This window comes from Megascapheus bottae, chromosome 16 (genome assembly GCF_031878675.1).
Source record: "Megascapheus bottae isolate mThoBot1 chromosome 16, mThoBot2.hap1, whole genome shotgun sequence".
Lineage (NCBI taxonomy): Eukaryota > Metazoa > Chordata > Mammalia > Rodentia > Geomyidae > Megascapheus > Megascapheus bottae.
In genome coordinates this window covers 7372597-7397218 of record NC_143524.1, presented here as the reverse complement: position 1 = coordinate 7397218, position 24622 = coordinate 7372597, and the positions used below count along the sequence as shown (strand labels likewise).

The 24622-nt window shown below is 43.8% G+C and overlaps 1 protein-coding gene across 1 annotated transcript in view; it reads right to left on the bottom strand.

Annotated features, from left to right (window-relative positions):
- Nucleotides 1–24622, bottom strand: part of Ddb1 (damage specific DNA binding protein 1) — a 28332-nt gene that overhangs the window by 802 nt on the left and 2908 nt on the right. Inside the window, exons 4-26 of the mRNA XM_090347580.1 lie at nt 24121–24342; nt 22080–22194; nt 20704–20801; nt 19138–19296; nt 18377–18460; nt 17716–17832; nt 17097–17199; nt 15240–15315; nt 15038–15146; nt 12384–12562; nt 11864–12027; nt 11680–11787; nt 11326–11533; nt 9529–9624; nt 9333–9444; nt 8378–8501; nt 7915–8079; nt 5926–6020; nt 3366–3536; nt 2469–2578; nt 2092–2261; nt 1783–1885; nt 409–532 (exon numbers count right to left, since the gene is read on the bottom strand). Of these exons, the coding sequence (XP_090203706.1) occupies nt 409–532; nt 1783–1885; nt 2092–2261; nt 2469–2578; nt 3366–3536; nt 5926–6020; nt 7915–8079; nt 8378–8501; nt 9333–9444; nt 9529–9624; nt 11326–11533; nt 11680–11787; nt 11864–12027; nt 12384–12562; nt 15038–15146; nt 15240–15315; nt 17097–17199; nt 17716–17832; nt 18377–18460; nt 19138–19296; nt 20704–20801; nt 22080–22194; nt 24121–24342 (3012 nt within the window). The remainder of the gene's footprint in view (nt 1–408; nt 533–1782; nt 1886–2091; nt 2262–2468; nt 2579–3365; nt 3537–5925; nt 6021–7914; nt 8080–8377; nt 8502–9332; nt 9445–9528; nt 9625–11325; nt 11534–11679; nt 11788–11863; nt 12028–12383; nt 12563–15037; nt 15147–15239; nt 15316–17096; nt 17200–17715; nt 17833–18376; nt 18461–19137; nt 19297–20703; nt 20802–22079; nt 22195–24120; nt 24343–24622) is intronic.

Genomic DNA, 24622 nt, shown 5'->3' with positions numbered 1-24622 from the left:
CAAGGAGCATGCACCCTTGGTAGGATGGGGAGATGCTCACTGGCCAGTACACCAGAGAAAAAGGATTCACCAGAACCAGCTCTTGTCCCTTGGGTCACCTCCCCCCCCCCCCCCACAGGAACCTCTTCGAGTGAGCAATATTCCAACCTCCAGAACTACAGTAACTCCTTCTGACCCTCCCTCCCACTTTTAGGTTTTGCCAGAGATTCTGAGATGGTCAAATGCGCCTTTAGGCTAGAGTTCTGAGCACCATGCCTGGTACTTGGTCCTGTGAACCCTAATGACACTGCTTTGCCTATGCAGCATGCACTGTGCAGGGCTGATAACTCCTCCCATCCAAGGAGAGGTGCAGGGACAGGCAGCCTCTGACCTTGGACCCCAATGGAGTGGCCCAGCCACTTTGCTCACCTGTAGGTTTGCCACGACCTCCTGCATCTTGGGACGGCTAATATCCAAGAAACTCTCGATCAGGTCACCATCAATGAAGCCCGTGGCTGGCTCTGTCTTTCGCTCAGTGTGAAAGGATCTCCAGGTGGGCACATGAGTTAAGGAAGGTAGCCTATCTGGAAACACGCCCCCCCCCATCCCCACCCAGACAGGACCATGGTCTGTAGGGACTGTCAAGATGGAAGGAGGGAATGACAGCCTCCTGAAACCACTTTTACTTTTGTCACCTTTGGAATTAAAAACAACAACAAAAATAAACCATGAAATGTGTTGATAACCCAATGGTTCTCAGCTAGGGTGATCTTTAAAGCTCATTCTTTTTGGTCAGTTGTGGAGCTTGAACTCAGGGCCTGGGTACTGCCCTTGCTTCACTCAAGGATAATGCTTTACTGCTTAGAGCCACAGCGCCACTTCTGTTTTCTTTGATGGCTAACTGCCTGGGCTGGCTTTGAATTGTGATCCTCAGTCCCCGGCCTCCTAAGCAGCTAGGATTACAGGCATGAGCCACCGTTGTCGGGCAGATAGAAACCATTTTTAAAAAGCACTTTCAGGAGAGGGTAATAATGTCAGACAACATATATACTCATTCCTTTTTTTTTTTTTGGCCAGTCCTGGGGCTTGAACTCAGGGCCTGAGGACTGTCCTTGGGTTTTCTCAAGGCTAGTGCTTTATCACTTGAGCCACAGCACCACTTCCAACTTTTCCTATGTATGTGGTACAGAGGAATAGAACCTGGGTTGTTGTGTATGCTAGGCCAAACTCCCAGCCCCTCATTACCTCATGTAACTATAACCCCTCTTTTTATCACTTTGACAACAAAATTAAATTAAAAAAAAAAAAAAAAAAAAAAAAAGCACTTCCAGGTGAACCTGAAAAGAACCCCAAAGATTCCTGGGTGGATTTGAGAGAGGACATGAGACTCTTATATCCTTGGATAGGTGCTTCTGAGTTGTACCTTCTTTATAGTGCTCTTCCCTGTTCTGTTCTTAACAAGACCCGAGAGGCTGATCTCTCCCTCCTATACTATAATCTGAGCTCTTGTCCAACGTGCAGTCAAGAAGTCAGAGGCAGAGCCAGCTCAGAAGCAGAAGGTACCTACCTGTGTATACATTCCTAGGACAGACCAGCTTCATGTATGGCCTATAGGTGTTAAGTATGTGAGGAGTTACTCTCATCTCCCTCTAACACTAAGTATGTTTTAAAATCTTCTATACAGAAAAGTTAGAAGGAAAAAACCAAAACCCGTTTTGTCCACAAATCTAATAAAGCATTTCTGGAGGAGCTATGCTGGAGTGGGGACGCTTCCTAGCAGGAAGGCACTGGAAGGAAGGATATAAGGAGTGTTCAATCTTGCCCACACTTTTGATGACTTTATTGAGTCGGTTCTGCATGTCCAACAGGAGGTTGTACCAACTCTCTGACAGTGAAGTCACCAGCCCTGAAGAAGGAAGAGTGCAATGAGCTGCAGAGTGCAGAGGTCTCCAGAGCCTGAAGTAAGCCCCTGGCAACCAGGAAAGCATTACAAGGGGACAAGCTTGTTGCAGCCTATGGCAAACTCCTAGGTGTCCATCTCTTCTTCCCCCTCCCTCCAAATGGTATGAAGAAGGCCTGTGTGGAGAGCATGCTCTGCAGAGATGTCCTTACCTATCATGCCATTGACTGTGCCAAAGAGCACTGAACCCTGTGTAGGGGTAGAAGTCTCGCCTAGATTCTGCATGACCAGAGAGCCGTGGCAGAAAACGTTGACAAACTCGCCCAGATGGAAGAGCCCAACCTCCTGTAGGTGCTGCCGCTCCTCATCAGTAGTAGCAGCGCTGAAAGGCAGTACAACACCGCTTTACTAGAATCTACCGCCAAGGTGCGAACAGACAGCACAGATGTGAATAGTGTTACTGGGTGCCCTGCAGAGCCCATCCATGGTCTTTGTCACTCTCATCAAAGAAATTCTGCCAAAGAGCACCTGAGCTCCAGTCCTACATACCCACAGGTCTGCCCCACCACTGTTCCTATCTGTCACTCACCTGTCCTTCTGACACACAAACAAGTTGAAGGCATTTTCAGCCCCTAGGAAATTGTCATCATCCAAGATTTCCACTGCACTCATCCAGTTGGGATTAAAATCTCTTGCAATCTTAAAAGACAGACAAGGTATGACAAGAAAACAGTGAACAGTTTGGATGAAGGAGCTAAGGTCTATTCTATTACCTTGTTAAACACAGAGATTCCTTCACCCAAAATCTGACCAATGCAGGCCATATCATTGGAATTCTTAGGACAGAATCTATTTCAGCTCAGGATGAGAATTGTTTTTTTTTTTTTTTGGTATGTGGGGGGTGATGGGGCTTGAACTTGGCCTAGGCACTGTCCCTGAGCTCTTCAGCTAGACTACCGCCTTACCCTTGAGCCAAGCCCAACTTCCTGGTTTTTGTTTTGTTTTTTAAGAGGTTGATTGGAGATAAGTCTCAGTTCTTTTTGTGCCTAGGCTGGCTTTGAATCTCAATCCTCAGATCTCAGCCTCCAGAATAGCTAGGATTACAGGCAGGAGCCACCATGCCCGACAGGTTGAAAGATCTTTAAAAAATACTTAGGGTTGGGAATGTGGCTTAGTGGTAGCGTGTTTGCCTAGCATGCATGGAGCCCTGGGTTTTATTCCTCAGTACCACAAAAAAAACAAACAAAAAAGCCAGAAGTGGCACTGTGGCTCAAGTAGGAGAGTGCTAGCCTTGAGCAAAAGCTAGCCTTGAGCTCAGGACAACACCCAGGCCCTAAGTTCAAGCCCCAGGACGACCCCCTCCCCCCCAAAAAAATTACAAAGAACCTGGCCTGAGGAAGCCTTTCTACTCCCACTGAGTTTGGTTTTTCTTCTAACCAAATACCTATAAGGGCTCATAGCTTAAGCAGAAGTTTGTTCTCCCTACCTCTTCAAAGTTTCCCTCCATGGGCTTGTAGGCGAGCAGCAGCACTGAGCGCATGAGGTCGCCTACAAGGATGAAGTCACCCTTGGTCTTCAGGTAGAGGGCCATGATGTTGTTATAATGATTGCACTCGGTGCGGAGCTCCTTCTCTGTGGTCCACTCATACAGCCGTACCTGGAAGAAGGGTGAAAGTCAGAGGAGGCCCCAACCCTCCAAGAATGACTGGGCCACTTAATTCTCTGCCGAAACTTGGTTACCCCTAGGCCTATGGGGTACTGGAACATTCTTTTTCTCAATAGTATATACTGCTGACATAAGAAAACAGGAAGCACTAAAATACAGAATGCAGTTTTCCTTTATGTAAAACAAATGAGTCCAGCGGAGAGCAGTGGTTCACACCTGTAATCCTAGCTACTCAGGAGGCTGAGATTCGAGGATCTGAGAAATGTAGTTGGAAGCCAACCCTGGCTGACAAGTTCCAAGAGATTTTTATCTCCAATTAACTAGCAAAATGCCAGAAATAAAGGTATTGCACAATCACCCAATCACCAGCTTTGAGCAAAAAAGCTAAGGGAAAGCATAAGGCCAAAGAAATAATAATGCACATATAAAACTTGTAAGTATTTTAAGTATAATACATTGTATGAGTCCCCTTCCCCCCCACCCCCGCCAAGTCCTGGGGCTTGAACTCTGGGCCTGGACACTGCCCTTGTGCTTTTTCAAGGCTAGAGCTCTACCACTTGAACCACACATCACTTATGGCTTTTTCTGTGTATATGGAACCCAGGGCTTAGAGCATGCTAGGCAAGCACTCTACCACTGGGCCACGTTCCCTCCACACCTCTTTTTTAAAAAAATTATGTTTGGTAAATGCTATACAGAAAAACCTCTAGAAACAAAATACTAGCTCCAATTCTCAGAAAAGAACAAGATCAGAAGGCTAAGATCTGAGGATTGCAGTTCATAGCTAGCCTGGGAACTAAGGAAAGTGAGACTTTTACCGCCAATTAATCACTAGAAAATGGGAAGTGGGGCTATGGCTCAAGGCAGTAGCCTTGAGCTAAAGAGTCCAGGGACAACACCCAGGCCCAGGGGTAGGGCACTAGCCTTGAGCTGAGGAGCTCAGGGACAGTACCCAGGCCCAGAGTTAAAAAAAAAAAAAAAAAAAACAAGATCACCTCCTAACAAACTGCATTTTCTCACCTTTCCCAAAACATGCATGTCCTTAGAACTTTTTGATATGAACCCAACAAGTAAACAATGGGAAAACCCAATCGAAAAGCTGTTGGGAACTAAAGGAATCTAAAGAACTAGCTTCTGTGGACACCTTACTGCCCTTTCATTGTAATCCTTGAATCACAACCACATCTCGCACAATGCAGTAAGCCAAGATTTCTCAGAGATATATTCAAAGAACCCCAGCTCCACACACTCACCAGGAGGGAATGATAATTATAGCCCCGCATTGGTGGCTCATCTTTATCACCCTAGCTACTCAAGAGTCTGAGATTTCAGTATTGTAGTTTTAAGATTCATTACGACTCTTGCCTCTAATAAACTACCAAAAAAAAGCCAGAACTGGAACTGTGGCCCAAGTGGTAGAGCATTAGACTTGAGCTAGGGACAGCATCCAGGTCCTAAGTTCAAGCCCCACCACCAAAAACTTGCTTTCATTTCATGTTGAAATGATGTTTAAAACATATCAGATTAAAATACATTGAAGCCAGGTGCAGTGGCTCACACCTGTAATCCTAGCTATTCAGGAGGATGACATCTAAGGACTACGGTTCAAAGCCAGCACAGGCACTAAAGTCCAAAAGACTCATCTCCAATTCACCAGAAAACCAGAAGTGGCACTGTGGCTCAAGTGGTAGAGCGATTACCTTGAGCTGGGACAGTACCCAGGCCCACCGTTCAAGCCCAACAGTCATAAAAAAAAAAAAGCATTATTAAAATCAATTCTATTTGTTGGTTGGTTTTGGGTGGTGCTAGGATTTTAATTTAGGGCCTTGCAATTACCAGACAGGAGCTACACCTGAACTGGTTCTTTTTTAGACAGAGTATCCCATTCTACCTGGATGAATGCTTGGCCCACAATTCACCTGGAAGGTAGGGATGCACCATCTACTTGGGTTGAGAGAGGGTCCCCTGGACTTTTCTGTTTGGCCTGTAACTATATCTTCCCTCCTCACATAGCTGGGATGACAAGTATGTATCAAAAACACTCAACAAGAAGTTGAGAAGGGCATTTGAAGACTTCTCTGCATCAACTGGCCTCAAACCTCAAACCTCCCCTGAGCCACTGTGTCCAGGTTCACCTGCTTTTTAACATTAACAGGTGGCTACTGGGGGACACAGTCAAGCTACATATCTTAAATATACCCAGTCAAACTGGGGATTTAGATTCAATCAAGGGCAGAGTGCTTACCTACCATAGAATATGCACGGTTCTGGGCTTGTTTCCCAAGAGTGAACATATACACAGCCCCAGAAAACAAGGGAAACATGCTCTATAGACAGTGGTGTGCCACGAGAAGTATAATCCCACAGGGTGTAGCCTTACCGTGCTGTTGATGCTGGCAAGGAGCTTCCCATTAAACTCTACCATAGAATACACAGCACCTTTCACCTCCTTTTCAGCCACAGTCTGTAGTTTTCCTAGAGGGAGAGAGAAGAGGTATTTTTCAGTCTTTTCTATAAGTCCACATTTTACCTAGTCAAAACAATCGCTTGGTTGCCCCTATGGCTCTAATTCATGCCTCCTAAATTCTCATCAAAAAAATCAAGAAATACAATCCAGTAGGGCGGGAACTGTGGTCTAGTGGTAGAATGCTAACCTAGCATACACAAAGACCTTGTTCAATTCCTCACTACCACATAAACAGAAAATGCCAGAAGTGATGCTGTGGCTCCAGTGGTAGAGCCCCAGTCTTGAGAAAGCTCAAGGACAGTGCTCAGGCCTTGAGTTCAAGCCCCAGGACTAGTCAAAAAAAAAAAAAAAATCAGTACACACTAAGGTAATGCCCCCAGGGCTGGGGAATATCTACCCTATGATCTATATAAGGTTCAAGAAATCATTTGATACATGACAGGACAGACAGGCATGTTTGTTTGGGATTATTTTTTGGTGGTCATGGGGCTTGAACTTGGGCTAGGCACTGTCCCTATGCATTCTATTCAAGGCTAGCACTCTACCATTTTGAGCCACAGTTCCATTTCTAGTTTTTGAGTGGTTAATTGGAGATAAGAGTTTCACAGGGACTTTTCTACCAGGGCTGGCTTTGAACTGGGAACCTCAGATTTCAGCTTCCTAGATATCTAAGATTATAGGTGTGAGCCACCAGCGTTTGGTGACATGAATGTTTTTTGTCTGTTTTGTTTACTTGAACTCAGGGCCTGGGCTTGGGCTTTCTCAAGGCTAGCACTCTATCTCTCTAAGCCACAGCACCATTTCCAGCTTTGTGTGTATATGGTACCCATGAAATGAATCCAGGGCTTCATGCATGCTAGGCAAGCACTATACCACTAGGCCACACTCCCGGCTAACATATGTTTTTCATATCTTTCTTGCCAGGTACCTATGGTGGCTACCTGTACTAATTTTGTTTGTGTGTACGCGCCAGTCTTAAGGCTTTAACTCAGGGCCTGGGAAGTCTCTGAGCTTCTTTTGCACAAACCTAGCACTCTACCGCCCAATCTACAGTTCTACTTCTGGACTTTTTGGTAGTTTAGTGGAGATAAAGACTTCCCTGCCAGGGCTGGCTTTGAACCACAACCCTCGGATCTTAACCTCCTAAGTAGTTAGTATTACAGATGTGAGCCAACAGCACCTGACTGGTACTAATTTCCACACACACACACTCCCCCCCTCCCCCCGAATCCTGGGGCTTGAACTCAGGGCCTAGGCATTGAACCTTGGGCATTTTTTGCTAAAGGCTAGCACTCTGCCACTTGAGCCACAGTACTTCTTCCAGGTTTTCTGTGTATGTGGTATTAAGGAATGGAACCCAGGGATTCATGCAAGCTACGCAAACACTCTACCACTAGGCTATGCTCCAGGCCCACTAGATTCTTTATTTTTGCCAGTACTGGGCTTGGGCTCAGGGACCAAGCACTGTCCTTGGGTTTTCTCAAGGGCAGAGCCCTACCACTTGAGCCACAGCACCACTTCTGGCTTTTTATTTTCTATGTATATGGTACCAAGGAATCCAACCCAGGTCTTTGTGAATGCTAGGCAAGCACTCTACCACTAGGCCAAACTCCTGGCCCTAGATTCCTTTACCTATTACTCAACAACCTCATTTCTTCTGCCTTTCAAAGAGAAAACAAGAAAAACACAAGCTAGATTTTACCTCTGTTTTGCCTACCTACCCCAAAACTCAACCGGTAGCTTAAGGAGAAATATAGAATGTCTCTTTACAGCAATGAACTCTACTTCTACTGCTGAATTAAGGCTGAGACCACACCCCCCTTCCCCCCCCACTCCCGGCTACCCCCATGTGTTGCTTTCCCATCACTGAGTGTCCCTCAGAAGTGAAGACCGTTCACTCACCATCCGAATACTGGAAGACCACAATGCGACCCTGTTTGGGCTCTGCCTCTTCAGGATACACCATAGCTGTACCCACAATGAAATATGTATTGGGGTCTTTGCCCAACTTGCAGGAGACCAGGCTCAGAGCATATTCGTTCTGGAGAAACTGGTGTGCATGAAGCACTAGAAGGAGAGAAGATGACTAGTTGCTTATGCATTGCTCCGGCATCCACCCCACCCTTTTATCCTATACACCCACGCTGAGGCAATGAAAAGATAAAAGCTATCCACTGGCCCTGCCTCTTCTGACTGCCCAATCCCCCAATGGTCTGTGCCAGCAAGAGAATGCACAACATTCCAGGCTCACTGCAATTCATAGGTGTCCCCCACTCTTCTCTGTCAAGCTCTAGAACATTCCAGAGCTCAGGACTGTCCTGCTTAGACAAGACAAAGGTGAAAAGGACAGAAAGCCCCTGAGCACCTTCAAAGGTGTGCTGGTCAATGATAAGGAGGTTGTGCACTTCCACTTCCTCTCCAAAGGAGGTCTCATGAGGAGCAGTGCTGCTGGAGAACAGCTTGCTGGAACTGACACTACTGGACAGAGCCTGCAGACAAGCAGACAGACAGTAAATGCATCGTTCTTCCCAAAGCATAATAGGTAGCCCTGGAAAAGGGTAGTGGCTGGCAGAGCAACAGAGCCTGAAAAACAGAGCACTTCAGAGAAGACACCAGAGCCAGAAGTAAGGAGCGAGGTTCCGAGTGCATGACATGCTGGTCCAGTCTAATCATCATCAAAGATAATGCAAACAGTAATGCTATCAGTCAGTCAAGCAAGGCTAAAGAAAAACTCAAGCAATGTAATCCAAATCCAGTGATGGGCTCTACCATCAACAGGAACAATGGGGGGGAGTTTCAAATGTGAACGGCATAAAGACATTATTTTTTGTTCTGGATTCAGGGAGAAGCTCCTGTATTAGATGAATGAATTAGGAACAAGAAATACATAAATTAGGAGCAAGAAAACAACTCATGTTTTCACTTGAGCTTAGACTCTCATATTAGAATCTTAACTTCGAGACAAAAAAATCTCAAGGCTAAACTTTCCCAAGTAAAGTCTTAGCACTAGCAATAAACCTCAAAATCAGCTGTCATACTAATCCCATGTTCTATTATATACACATGCTCAATTACACGTGTCCTATAGCATATTCCAAGTGATCACAAGCGAAAAGGAATCGCTCAGCTGCAAGATCACCAAATGGCAACTGCTTCCTATAAATAAAGTTTTACTGGAATGCAGCTATACCCACCTGTTGTCTCTGGAGCAAAGGTAGGTAGTCACAACTAAGTCCAAATGGCTGCCAACTAGGGACTCTTTCTTATCTGAGAAAGCTCGCCAGCCCCCATTGCCACCATTCTTTGTCCACTGCCCTCACCTGGGTACTGGCACTAGGCCTCAGAGCAGTTGTGCCTCCACTCGTGTCTTGGACTTCAATACGGCTGGAGAGGACTCCAAAGCACTGGGACACCTCTTGATAACAGATTTTCCTGCAGAACAACAACAGCATTGCTCAGAACAAGTCACAGACCCCCTCTACCAGCTGACCCTGGGCTCTCTGGCCTGGCACTCACCTGGGAGACTCATACAGGGGAACTGTTCGAATGTGTAGCTTTTGAATTTCATCAATGGTGCCAATGGTGAGGGTGCTATTGTTGGCCAGTGCCAAGCTGAAAAAAAGCGTTTCAACTTAAAAGTGAGTTGACTGAGGGTAAGACTGGACAGAGGCATCCCACAATGGGGGAAGAAACACAACAGGCAGAATTACAACATTGTACTCTAGGGTAGGGTCTTCACACTGATTGCTCAAATAATTTAGGGAGACCTAAAGCTAAGATACACAGAGGAGCTATGCATCTGAAATATTCTCATGGTTTGGGTAAGCCTAGGATGAGGGTGTGTGTGTGTGTGTGTGTGTGTGTGTGTGTGTGTGTGTGTGTGTGTGTGTGTGTGTGTGTGTGTGTGTGTGTGTGTAGGTGTGTAGGGTATGTCTATGTTGCGTACATGTGCATGTGTATGCATGTTCTTTTGGTCTGGGAAGGCCCAGGATGAGGTAGGGGTATGCATGTGTTGTGTATGCACATGCATGCATGTGTCCTAAGATTTGAAGATCTAGGCTATTCCTGAGCTTTTTGCTTAAGGCTAGTGCTCTACCTCTTATACCAACAGCCCCACTTCCAGCTTTCTGGTGGTTAACCAGAGATATGAATCTCATGGATTGTCCTACAAAGGCTGGGCTTAACCCCTGATCCTCAGCTCTCAGCCTCATTAGCTAGGATTACAGTTGTGAGCCCACTGGCTTAGGCCGAAAATTTTTTTTTTAATTAAAAAAAAATTTTTTTTTGCTAGTCCTGGGGCTAGATCTCAGGGCCTGAGCAATATCCTTGGGCTTTTTCTTCAAAGCTAGCACTCTGCCACTTAAGCCACAGCATTACTTCTGGCTTTTTTTTTTTTTTTTTTTTTTTTAATGTATGTGGTACCGAGGAATTGAACCCAGGTCTTTGTGTATGCTAGGCAGGCACTCTACCACTAGGCCAAAGTCCCGGCCTCTAGGCTGAAATTTTTAACAGCTTCATGAACTAATGTGCAGTCATAATGAAAATCCAAGCCCCGTACACCAGGGAGGACAGTGATTCTTGGACGAGGTGCTTCAGAGTTAGCAAGGCTCACTAGCTGGGCCCACCCCTCAAATATGGCTGGAAGCACATTTTGAGAACCTAATTTCAGGGTAGCACATAACAACTAAGTCAGGGATTCTAAAGCTCAATTAGTAATCCAAATCAGCTGAAGAGTTCTTGGAAATACGCATTTTAGAGCCTAACCTCAGACCTACAGATCCGGACTAAGGACTCAAAAAACAAACAATAACAAAAAAACTGTTGCTAGACAATATGTTGATGCTACTGAGCCACACCTCCTCCCCAGAGAAGGTTTTTGGGATTTTTTTGTTATTGTTTTTTTTTTTTTAACAGCTTCCAGTATTTCTAATAGAGTTGGGGTTGAGAACCTCTGCCTTACACTTTTCATTGCTGCTAGTTACTGATTTTAACACTGGGAAAAGCAGGGGTAGGTCTGAAAACAACATGCTGCCTTCTATTAGTGGCCCTTGCTAAAGAATGAAAATGAGCCAGGTACCAGTGGCTCACATGACATGTGCAATCCTAGCTACTCAGGAAGCTAAGATCTGAGGATCATGGTTCAAAGTCAGACTGGGCAGGAAAGTCTGTGAGATTCTTATCTCCAATTAACTGACAGAAAATTGGAAGTGGTGCTGTGGCTCCAAGTGGTGCTAGCCTTGAGTGAAAAAGTTCAAAGGCAGTGTCCAGTCCTACAAGTGCCAAAAAGAAAAGCAAAAAGAAAAAGAGGCTCACCTGTCAGGATAGCCATCTGAGTTGAGGGGACACATATAGTTCACTTCCTTGAGGTTGACATTGGAGAAGACCAACTTGTGGTTGCTACTGTAGATGACAGTGGGGCGGTCAGAGCAAGCAAACACGTTGGTGGTAGAGAGAGAACGGAAAGTCCTCAATACTGTGGGCTGGGTGCCCAATGTCACCTTCTTACGGTCACTCAACAAGCCTACAAAAAGAATGGCATCAGGAGAAAGAAGAAAAGAAAAACAGGACAAACAGCTGGGTTATAAACCAGCATCCTGAGGCTAAGAACTCTGCTCAACTTAACACTCTTTCAAGTGCTTCTTACTTAATCTTAAATGCTTTCCTTACCTGTGTCAATATTGAGCCCAAAGTAGAATAGGGCCCCATCTCCCAAGGCACAAAGGAGGTAGTGGCTACTCTCAAAAGTGGTCATCAGGATGGAACGAGGAATGATCTCTGTGGGCAAGAGAGATTAAGTTTGTGTTCCATGTTCTGGCTCTGATCCACCCCCAGGTGCCTGTATGATACATACCTCCACCCAGCATCTCCTTGTGCAGCAGTTCAAAAGATGGCAGTTTTAGGATACGGGCCGAGATGTCTGTCCAGAGTCCAATGGCACAAAGCGGGGACAAACCATTGCTATCTCCTAAGGGGGTGATGTCTAGGCAGGCCACTTCATGTTCCATTTCTGTGTGGCTGAAAGAAGAGGAAGAATATGGCAAAGAAAGAAATGCAAAGGTCAAAAAAGTTCCAGAGGCTGGGCCCAGTGGCTCATGCCTGTAATCCTAGCTACTCAGAAGGTTGAGACATGAGGATCATGGTTCAAAGCCAGCAGGGGTACTAAAGTCAGTGAAACTCTTATCTCTAATTAACCACCAGAAAACCAGAAGTGGCTCTGTGATTCAAGGGGTAGGGCTGAAGAGCTCAAGGACAATGCCCAGGCCCCAAGTTCAAGCCCCAAAGTTCAATGCCCATGATGGGCCCGCCCCTTTGCCCCTCCACCCCAAAAATTCCAGAGAACAGAACAGGACAAGATAGATAAACACACACACCTGATCTGCCGTAGCTCCTGGGGATGGATCTGCAGGTAGTACAGGGCTCTTCCCACAGCAACCACCACCTGGCTGCTGTTGCAGGAGGCCACACTAATGTTCTTGCCCTGCGGTTCCTTCCACTCACTGACCAGAGCTTTGGGTTCTTGAGAGACCAGCCTCACAGATGCTGATGTGATCTGGAGGAAGAAGAGCAGATGTCACCAAGCTCTTCAGGAATCTATCCAGGTGGGAAAGTGCCCTCTCAGAGCCCTAATAAACCACATAAGTCCTCTTTTGCCAATACAGTCAGACTTTAGCAACCATGGGCAACTTGTTTTAGGATCCTCAAAGACCAAAATCCATGGATGTTAAAGCCCTTATATGAAACAGTATGTATTTATATATGAACTACCCATATAATATAATCTGTGTTATTTATAGAACCTAAAATAATGCAAATGTTATATATCCATTATACTATTATTTAGAAAAGAATGACAAGAAAAAGAGCTGTACACATCCAAGCACAGCTTGATTTTTCTCCCCAAATATTTTCAATCAAACTTGAATTTATAGATAAGGACTCTGTGGATATAAGGGGCCAACTATATATACCTTTTCCCAAATCTTTGCAAAGATTATTAAAATAAGCATTTTTTTTTTTTTGGCCTAGGGCTTGAACTCAGGGCCTGAGTATGGCTTGGGCTTTCTCAAGGCTACAGCTCTACCACCTGAGCCACAGCACAACTACCACTTCCGGCTTTTTCTATGTATGTGGTACAGATGAATAGAACCTGGGTCTTCATGCATCCTAGGCAAGCACTCTATCATTAGAACAAACTCTGGGCCCCATAAGCACCATTTTTAACTGATGAAGAATACTGAAGCTTACTATTTCCATGCCTCTGGGAGTGAGGAAAGAGTGCACAGCATTCCTATTTCCTTCTAATTGAGGCTAGATGAGAGAATGCAAAATATGGAAGCCTATCAAAAAGAGTACTGACTTAGGACCACCAATCACCATGTTTTCTGAACCCGTAAAACAAATCTCTAAAATATTTATTCTTTGCTATGCATGATTAAGTGAAGTACTTATTAAAAGCAGCAAAACTGTGATATCGTATTTTGGTGGTGAGGCTGGAAGCTTAGGGACTCATGCATGCTAAGCACACATAACCACTGAGCTACATCCTCACTTCCTGAAATGTGTTATAAGCTTATCACTAAAATAAAACAACAAAAAAATGAGTTCATATCACTGCTACTAACTGATTCACTTTACTCATCAGGACTGAGTTTACATTTACTGACACACAAAATGAAAGCTTTTTAATGACAGAGAGAGAAGTGACTTGGTGCCGCTGCTCAGAACAATATTCAGATAACTGACAAAACAAGATCTCAGTAGCTGGGCTTGTCCCACAACCTCACATGACCCTCTGGCTTTTTACCAATCTACCACTGTCAGTTACAAGGTCAGTGCATTAAAAAAATAGAAAAGCCCATTAAATGCCAGGCACAGTGGCTCACACCAGTAATCCTAGCTACTCAGGAGGCTGAAATCTAAAGATTGCGGTTCAAAGCCAGCCCAGGCACTAAAGTCTAGGCACTAAAGTCCATGAGACTCTTTATCTCCAATTAACTATCAGAAAACCGGAAGTGACGCTGTGGCTCAAGGGGCAGGGTGGTACCTTGAGCTGAAAAACTCAGGAACCGTGACCAGGCCCAGAGTTCAAACCTCATGACAGACAAAAAAGAAAAAGAAAAGCCCATTAAAGGCTGGTGCCTAGCCCACTATTTGGAAAGACTTTGACTCTGGCCTCAGAGTAAAGAATAGCTAAGGAAAAAAGGAATACAGGAAAACTGAAGGACATCAGGAACTCCAACTTAGAAAGATCTATGGAGGAGGAGAGGACACATGTGGAAGGCTCTGGGTTCGATCTTAGTTTTTTTAGAAATACAGAGAAGGAAAGAGTAATACTGTCCATAGTATACATAATATATAAACATATATATAATAGATTAGCCTATAATAAAAGAAAATGTGACTAAATATATTTGTACATTTATAAAGAAGTAAAGCTAAAAGGGTCATTTCCAAAATTAAGGTTGTTACCTATAACAGGCTATTAAATAATTTAGTATGGAGCCTGGCTCCAGTGGTACAGTACATGCCTAGCAAGCACCAAGTCCTCAGCTCAAACCTCAGGTACAGTACGCTTTAAGTTTTTTTTTTTTTTTTGGGGGGGGGGGGCCAGTCCTGGTGCTTGAACTCAGGGCCTGACCTTGGGCTTTCTCAAGGCTAGAACTCTACCACTTACTTGAGCCACAAGATTTTCAGCTTTTTCTATGTATGTAGTACTAAGGAATCAAACCTGGCACTTTGTGCATGCTACAACTAGGCCAAACTCCTGGCCCTTGAATAAATTTTTTACCCTAGAATTTCTAAACTTAGTGCCATAAAAACTGATTTAAAAATCAAGTAGCACTGTCTACTATATTCTAGGTCCTTTTTTTCCTCTTTTTTGGGGGGTCAGTTACGGGGCTTGAACTCTGAGGCTGGGCTCTGTCCCTGAGCTCTTTAGCTCAAGGCTAGTACTCTACCACTTGAAGCCACAGCCTACTTCCTCTAGGTCCAATTTATTTGGTCAAGCCTGGTTCTCATCCATTACCTGGATAAGTTGCTGATGAGCCACATTGCCACAGAAGAAAGTCTGCTGATCATCAACAAAACCCATCAGTTCAGTTTCCTCCACCTCCTCTCCATTTAGCATGAGGACTCTGCACCAAGATAGAACATCTGAGTTAGTCTGGGGCCAGTTTCTCTTCTTCCTCTTCCCGGACAAGTACAGCTGACATCTAATCCATCTTTACCTGGTCTGGCCCACAAAAGAGAGCACCAAAGTGTCATCGGTCTCACGGTTGGGATCAGATCGCAAAGGCCACAAGCCTAAAATAAGAAACAAGGATGAAGAAGAGACACCTAAAACCGGGATCATGGCCTAGTGATAGAGTGCCTACCTACCACGCAAGAAGCCTTGGGTTTGATTACCTGGTACCACATATATAGAAAAAATTGGGAAGTAGTGCTGTGGCTCAATTGGTAGAGTGCTAGCCTTGAGAAATCCCAGGCCCAGAGTTCAAGGCCCAGGATGGCAAAAAAAAAAAAAAAAAAGCACCCAAGATACCAACTCAGTATGTACACCTAAGAGAAAGTACAGCCTAAGGCATGGAGAAAACAGGAACCTTGAAATCAAAGTTCTGTGCTAACTCCTCTCTACCTCTTCTTGGCTTTCAAACTCTGAAGAAGTTAGAGATTTTAAGAATTCTTTGAGCCTAATATTGTACATTGTTATTTTGATTTTCAATATATTTCTATGACTCAAGTTAATTCTTGCTGGGAGCGTAGCCTAGTGGAAGAGTGCTTGCCTAGCATGCATGAAGCCCTGGGCTCAATTCTCTGGTACCACATACACAGAAAAGGCTGGAAGTGGTGCTGTGGTTCAAGTGGCAGAGCGCTAGCCTTTAGCAAAATTTGTCCAAGGTTCAATGCCCAGGCCCCGAGTTCAAGCCCCAAGACTGGAAAAATAAATAAATAAAACAAGCTGGGTGTGATGGCTCACACCTGTAATCCTAGCTACTCAGGAGGCTGAGATCTGAGAATCGTGATTTAATGCCAGCCTAGGCACTAAAGACCGTGAGACTTTTTTTTTTTTTTTGCCAGTCCTGGGCTTGTGCTCAGGGCCTGAGCACTGTCCTTGGACTTTCTCATGGCTTAGCACTCTACTACTTGAGCCTCAGCACCACTTCCAGCTTTTTTCAATGTATGTGGTACCAAGGAATCGAACCGGTCTTTGTGCATGCTAGGCAAGCACTCTACCACTAGGCCAAACTCCCGGCCCTACCGTGAGACTCTTTATCTCCAATTAACTGCTAGAAAAGGGAAGTGGGGCTTGGCTCAAGGGTGGGGTAGTAGCCTTGAACTGAAGAGCTCAGGGACAATGCGCAGGCCAAGAGGTAAGGCAGTGGCCTTGAGCTGAAGAGCTCAGGGATAGCGCCCAGGTCGAATTTAAGCCCCCTGGCCCACAAAAAAAAAAAAAGGCTCATTCAGTCAGCACCCAGGCCCACAAGTGATCAAAAAACATTTTAAAGAAAGGTACTTACTATTTTTTTGGGGGGGGAGGGGGCACGAGGTCATGGGGTTGTCCCTGAGCTCTTCAGCTCAAGGCTACTGCCCTACCCTTGAGCCAAGCCTCACTCTTGTTTTCTAGGGGTTAACTGGAAATAAAGAGTCTCAGGTCCTTTTTTGCCCGGGCTGGCTTTGAACCTTGATTCTTTGAACCTTGATCCTCAGATCTCAGCCTCCAGAAGTAGCTAGGATTACAGACATGAGCCACCATACGGGCTAAGTTCTAAGCTTTTGTTTGTAAGATAAACAGGAATTATTTTATTCAGTTCATCATGTCGTCTGATTTCCCTAATAGTGCTCCCCTACATAAACATTAAACTTTTCTTCCCCTACTCCTAATACTCAGGTTTTACCAATAGCATTTAAAAAGTTTTCTTTTGTACTACTTTAAAATATGCTTAAGTTTCTTCATAACCCATCATTATGAATTATCTTGTCCTTCATTATGCTTTCCACTAGCTTCAACCAACATGCCTTCACAACATATGAAAGGCCAAAGTCACTCAAGTGAAATCTGCATCTTTTGTCTACCAAAAGGCTACCTTTGATGCCTGGTAAGTCAATGCTGGCATGCTCATGGATTCCAATTCCATTCCGGATGATTCGCAAAGAACCCTCCTTGAAGGCCCCAGAGCAAGTGACCAGCTGCAAGTAGAAAAAAAAAGGTTTCTCAAAAACATGCTCAGGAGATTTAGGCAATCATACCATGCCAGCCCTAATTCCCAGGACTCTCTCTGTAGAACTAAATTTGCGGATACAGACCTAGCAGAAGTTCATTTCCAAAGTCCTTTGGATTAACCAAGCAGACTGGATGTTCTAGTCAATAAGCAAAATCTACTGGTGTTCCTAGCAAATTCACTTAGATACTAGAACTGATTCCTAGGAAAAAAAACCACAGGATTTGGCTATTTATTATGTAACTATGGGGTAAATTACTTCATATTTCTTAGTCCCCAGTTGGGATGGCTAAGATTTCCTCTCTAAGAGTACTCATGGGATTACAGATTGTGCGTGTGTGTGTGATAGTTATCCTCTATCAGGAGGACTAAGGAACAAGGATCTTAAAAGAACCTTCAGTGCATACATCCTATTCTAGATAAGCCATACAAGGAGGACAATTTGAATGGATATCAAGTATGCATTTCCATATGATCTTCTTACCTGTCCTTGCCCCTGCCTCTCCAGATCCACCACGCACATATCCACAATGGGTCCTAAATTGGTAAAAGTTTCCATAGCCACAACATAGGAGCCTTGTTCATTGCTGTCAACATTGAGCTAAAAAGAAGTAACAATGTTAGTCCCATAATGCCCCTAAAAGATTAACCCTAAGAAGACTATTATTATAATTATTATTTTCACAAGAAACTCTCCTGCTAGTGCTGCCTCCTTCACTATGCACCAAGATGCTTCTAGAAGGGAACCACTGACTAAGGAACACGATTACTCCACAACTGACCTACTAACCAATCAGCAAGTTCTAACCCACAGTTCCAGCATGGGTCCAGAGAAGCAGTAAATTTTTTTAAAATGTATTTTTCTATACAGACAGTCCAGAGTTTTCATATTCTGAAAGGGAACAATCCATCACTATAGACTATGATCCATGTGAGGCTAGCAGCTGGACATTACTCCATTAAATTCACAGCATTTGTCACCTTACCTTGCCTGGCACATTTGCTGAGAACCATTAAGACAAAGAGCTGGTCAGGGATTAAGATATGGATAAACTGGAGATTACGAGGCACAAAACACAGGAGCAATCTGGTAAAGAAACATGAGGACAACAAAAAAAGAAGCCAGAAACAAGATGTCTCCTCACCTTAACAAGCTGGGAGTCACCGAGGCGAGACCCCACAAAGACCACCCCATTATCCAGGTACGTCAGACATTCGGCAATTGAGGTCTGGAAAAAAGTTAGGCCATAAGAGAAATCAAACTGGACCCTACATGAATTCTAACACACTGGACAGATTGCAGAGGCGTACCACCAAGTGTCCAGGTTCAGATGACCCCTTTTCTCCCCCTGCCCTGCAGCCATTTTAAATACTTAGGTCACACTAAGCAAACTGTCTGTGAAGTTCATGATTCTCTGTTGACGAGATCCCTTCAGTTAGAAAAATCTAAGACTTATGTTGCATGTGCCTTCTCCAAAAGACAACTTTATAATCTCAATCTCAATACTTCCAGGCTACACAAAATAATTAGAAACTTCTAAAGGTCACTGCATAAATACTATTCGTTGGAAATAAACTTCAATTCCAAATTGTATCATTGTTTCCCTGCCTTTTATTAGTCTTCGAGTTTTACTAGTTTTGAGTATCACACTATATAGAACAGACTGACCTTAAATTTCCTGTACTCCGCTCCAAAGTGCTGACATAATTGGCATGCACCACCATACCTGGCTGAGTTTCCCTTACTTCATATATTTAAGGCAGTAGCCCACAATCTATAAGATTCTCATATCTAAGTCATTGAAAATTCAACTTCTACAAACCATCAACAGCCAAATAATATAATCCCAGGAGTAGAAGTCTAGAACCAAACATCTGGGTTCACTAGACGTCTCAAATGCCCTACCTCTCCAAGGAGTTCCACACGGAGATCCTTCAGTGTGACAGTGCCATCCATTTGCTCCTCCTTCTCCAACAGCAGCATGAAAAGCCGTCCTTCCATGTCTCCCAGCAGGTATCGGGAACCATTAGGGTCCACACGATTGTGGCACACAATTGTGCTTTGCTGCCAAGCAGGAGGAGACAGTAATTATAGTCAGCATCTTCCAAACCAGAAGGTAAACCCTGGCAGCCAGTCCCTTCACCAAACCCAGCCAATTCACTAGCAAGGAATCCAATCATGTGTGGGTATGACAGAAAGTAGGTAGACTACCGTGGAGGGGACATTTTTCAAAAAAGCCTTAAAAAAATTTCAAAATGTCAAAATTTCAAATGTGTAAGTGTTAACTTACACATTATAAGATGTAGAATCTATCTGGTAGCTGGGGAGAGAGCTCAGTAGCAGATCTGCCTAGCAAGCACAAGGACTTAATGTATATATACTTATGCGTGCGTACATGCACACACACAGATGGGAAAAAAAGCAGTTGTAAGTGTTCTATCAGAAACAGGTTTGCCGTAGCTCAGGCCTACAATCCCATAATCAGGAGGCTGAGATTTGAAGATAGCAGTTGCTGTCCCAGGCAGGAATACCTCCAGCTTCCTTTTTTTTTTTTTTTGGGCCAGTCCTGGGACTGAACTCAGGGCCTGAGCACTATCCTTCGACTTTCCTCAAGGCTAGAGCTCTACCACTTGAGCCATAGCACCACTTCTGGCTTTTCTATGTATGTGGTACCAAGGAATCGAACCCAGGTCTTCGTGCATGCAAGGCAAGCACTCTATAAGTAGGCCAAACTCCCGGCCTTGAGCTTCTCATCTCCCAAACCAGCAAAAAACAGGAAGGAAGTAGACCTCAAATAGTAGTACTATCCTTGGGCAAAAAATAGTTAAAAAATAACACGTAGGACCTGAGTTCAAGCCCTAGGATTGACATGTATGCATACATATATGTGTGACATGCATGCACACACAGAATCACAGTGAATACCACGAATGCCGAAACAGGTTTTGTTGTTCATCTACACTATGAATCCTTATTTTCTACCACTAACACTACCACAGTTTTACTCTTTATTTTCAAAAAAAAAAAAAGTAAAATGAAGTTTTGGGGGGTTTTCATGATTCAAACTTGAAGCTTGAAATTTTCAAATGCCTATATAAAAGCTACATAATTTATCATTACCTGTTTTAAGACTCTGAGACATTGCTATGTTAAAGTTTCCTCATTTTTTGGTGCTGGGGACCAAACCTGGAACCTCATGAATGCTAAGCACAGTACTTTTACCATTAAGCTCTATTCACACCCCAAATCTTCCCTTCTTTCAGTTGTCCTTGACAATGTTTCAAAAGAATCAAGCAAGACATCTGTAAACAAAACCAGGGATCTTTCTCTGTATAGCCCATGAACAACCAGTTGTTTTTTTCAGTGTCTACCTAGTGTGACAGTCATCTCCTGTGATTCTCCTGACATGGGAGAGAAAGAGGGGAGCAGTCAGATTATGAAAAGATGGAAAAAGTAAAGACTATCGCTCACCTTGATAATAGGAGGGGCAATCGCCAGGTATTTGTCACCATTATGATAGGTAATGGACTCCTGTCCAATGATGATGGCCCCTCCAAAGGGCTCCGGGACTGTAAAAAGACAGCAACATTAAGATGGCTTGGCACTTTGGACATACCAAACCAGAGGCAGCAAGGGCACTGAGTCAGTTAACCTGGAGGCAAACTTTAAGACAATAATCATTATTATTATTGTGTTCATCCCACCTAAGTGTTGGACTATAGACACTAGGTCAATTTCTTTTTTTTGAGGGGGTCAGTCATGGGGCTTGAACTCTGGGCCTGAGCACTGCCCCTGAGCTCTTCAGTTCAAAGCCACTGCCTTACCTCTTGAGTCACAGTGCCACTCCCAGTTTTCTAGTGGTTAATTGGGGATGAGAGTCTCATGGATTTTTAGTGTCCAGGCTGGCTTTGAACCTCGATCCTCAGATTTCAGCCTCCTGAGTAGCTAGGATTACAGGCATGAGCCACCATGCCCAGCTTAAACTGGCATTTTCTAATGAAAGCGTTTACACTTTTTTCTTTTTGGTGCTAGTACTAGAGCCTTATACTCTCACTTAGCTATTTCACTCAAGGATGGGTCTCTACCACTTGAGCCATACCTCTACTTCTGAATTTTTGCTGGTTAACTGGAGGTAAGAATGTCACAGGTTTTCCTGCCTAGGCTGGCTTTGACCATGCTCCTCAGATCTCAGCCTCCTTAGTATTGCAGGAGTAAGCCATAAATGCCCAGCAGCTTTTGTTTGTGTGTTGGATTTTTTTTTTTTTTTTTTTTTGCTGGTAGCTACTCTCTCCTGGTGAGCCACAAGCTTTTACTTCTTTCCCCATGTCTCAACTCTTGTTCTTTAGCTTAATTTCCCATTATTGATAACATTACTTAATCCATTTTCTCTTAGGCAGTTTAGAACTTCTTAACTGTGTAAAGGCAGGTGACATAATATAGGGGAAATAGTAAAAGACAAGGCCTATCCCAGGTTTTACAGGGGCAAGTCCTACCAGCCTGCTTCCTCGTCTATGAAAGTAGTCCGATTAGATAAGATCTATTGAGCCTCATTAGTTTGGGGGGGGTTAAAATATTATACTTAATAATAACATGACACTCATCTCCACATACCCCTTTACAAAGCCATATCAATGTCTTATAGAAATTTATCTTTTGGGAAAGAGGACCAAATTCTAAGAGAAAAATGGAAAAGGCAAAAGAAAGCCACCTGAGAGAGACATCAAGAGAGCAAAACTATGCATGAGCTTGACATTACCAAGCTCTAGGCACTGAAATGAAAAGCAGAGATGGTAAGGAAGAGAATTGGCTCAGACCTCACAGAGAGAAATTCCCAAAATCCAACTAACCTGCAATCACCATGGAAGCCTCGGCTTCCACATTTTCCTGTTTCCAAGGGCCTTTATTGAATTCCTTTTCTCGAAGAGATACCTCATAGGTTTTTACGTGCCGCCCCTGAGGGTCCTGGAAGGGAAAAGTGGGATGGTTAGCCCTTCAGATGACTTAGACTGAAGGAATTAGGAAAAAGGGACAAGCCACACCTCCCAGGATGACAGTCCTGTTAAGTCAATCTTTCGGTTCTTATTTATCAGGATACTGACAGTCAGTCACCTGCTGAACAAGGAATTAATTTCTGAGTAGACTGCCATCATCTGAGATCTACTGTTTCTAATAATTTAACCAACCAGGAAGGTTTAAATAGAAAAATAAATCTGTCACACTGCACTACCCACTGTAAGAGACACAGTGTGCATATGTTCATTCCTTACCCTAAAGCAACTTAGAAAATAGCTAGAGAGAAAAACACACTGAGATGGTAAGTCTAAGAGATTTTTTAAAATTGTTGGACACAATTCTTAAAAGCATTCTGAAGGGGTAAAGGTAGGGAGAAGAGAACTTATCGCTCCTGTTACAGTAGTCAAAACCCTTCAGTCCTGCCACTGACACCACCATCTTCCTCTCCTTTTTCTGAATCGTGACTCTTCCCCTCCTTTTTTGGAATCATGACTCACGTCAGTCCTGGGGCTGCCAAAGTCACCTTTTAGAGGCTAAAGAACAGGCACAGGGAGAAGACTACATTCAGCAAATGGAAGATGGCTTCAACAAAGCCCAGATCAGAATCCACATAATGATGGAAGGAATTCAACAATGTATTTCAGGGCAGCAACCACATCCCAATCACTATCACAGTTCTGATGCGCTTAGCCTGAGTACCTTTCACATGGGAGGTATCTAAATGTTCATCATATTGAAGGACAGTCACTTCACTAAAAGCTGATGAAAAGGTATCACCACCAATGAGGGAAGACCCATCTTCACAAAAAGTTCAAATGAAGGTGGATGTGGGCCTCTGAGACACACTCACAGAAATGAAGAATGTTCACAACTAGCAGCCCTAGGCTGGGAACAGATAGTGCCTGCCTTATCAATAGCAGAGTTTTCATGATCTAATAGTTACAAAACTGAAAAAAGGAGAAAAATTCAAAGTTTTCTTTTCAGCTCTGATAGCTAACAAGATCTAATCTCCTAAATTAGTTTCAAATTCATTCAAATGAACCTTATTGCAACCAACCTCAGGACCACAGCACTTATGATGACATGGAGAAACATACGAAGATTTCCAAAACCTTACACAGAAGGTAGAGTGTTTATATGCCCACACATTCTACCACTCTACCGAGAACTGGGCCAACATTTCCTTCCATCATTTATTCAACCATATGTGCAAAGGAGATGACTTCACGCTGCCCAACATTTTGTTACGATTTTACCAACTGAACAGCTACTTAAAATAAAATTTAAAAAAAAAAAAATATATATATATATATATGGGCATGCTAGTCCCTAGCTCCATAGCCCCACCCCATTCCCTTAGCAGATCTGGACCAGAGAACAGCTGCCAGGATCAGTAATGCTAAAACTTCAGGCACAGACTAAAATAGAAGTCAAGAGCCAGCAAGTCACCAGAAAGTGAGTGCTAGACAAATTGCAAACTTCACCTCTTCTTAGGAGAAGCAAACAGAGCATTGCCAAGTCATTTTCTCTTTGCTTGTAAAGGCAAGTTCTAGATCATCTCTCTATAGCTAAATTTTTATAATCCGATAGCTTGCTAGTGAGAGACTTAGACAAAGTACAAACTGGGTCACCTATATAAAATCTCCAGGGCCTGCAAGCAGAGTGTAATCTCAGGATTAAAAATCTGCTACCAAGAGAGCTTGCTGTCTCCACAATAACAACTATTTGCACTTGATAAGCAGCCAAAATCTGACCCACATTAACAGAGGTGTTCAGAACATTTTAGGACACACACTACTACTCTACCATTGAACGAAAAAATGTGTTCCCATCTTTCTAAACCATACTTTCTCCTCTCTCCTCCAGATCCAGTACCTGGTAGACAAAGCATATGGTAGGTGCCTGACAACCATATAAGAACTTGACATCGATGACATGCAGTTCCTCCAGGCGGATGTTAAATGCCTTGAGCTCTTTATTGTCACGGTCTAGTGGAATAACTTTGAAAAGGCCATCGTAGAGTCGTAGGCCAATCATCCGGCACTCAGGGTCAATGATGCCAATAATGCCAGTCTCTGAGGGGCGGCCAATACGGTCCTAAGAAACAAAACTGTAATTAGGGAAGAACTCAATCTCAACCCAGTAACAAGAGGACATGGGGCACCACTTTCTCAGGCCAATTCTGTAAGTAGTAAAGCTCATTACCTCTACATGACAACCCAGGGAGCCCATGTATCAGTATGACTTTTTTGCTTTAACATTGGAATCATTAGTGTATTGCTTGCCCCTTGAACTATCTGAATGGCTCAGACCATTGGTGTCAGACCCTGGTACTTCAATATTCTTTGTTGAATCACAACAGTCCTACCTAGAAAAC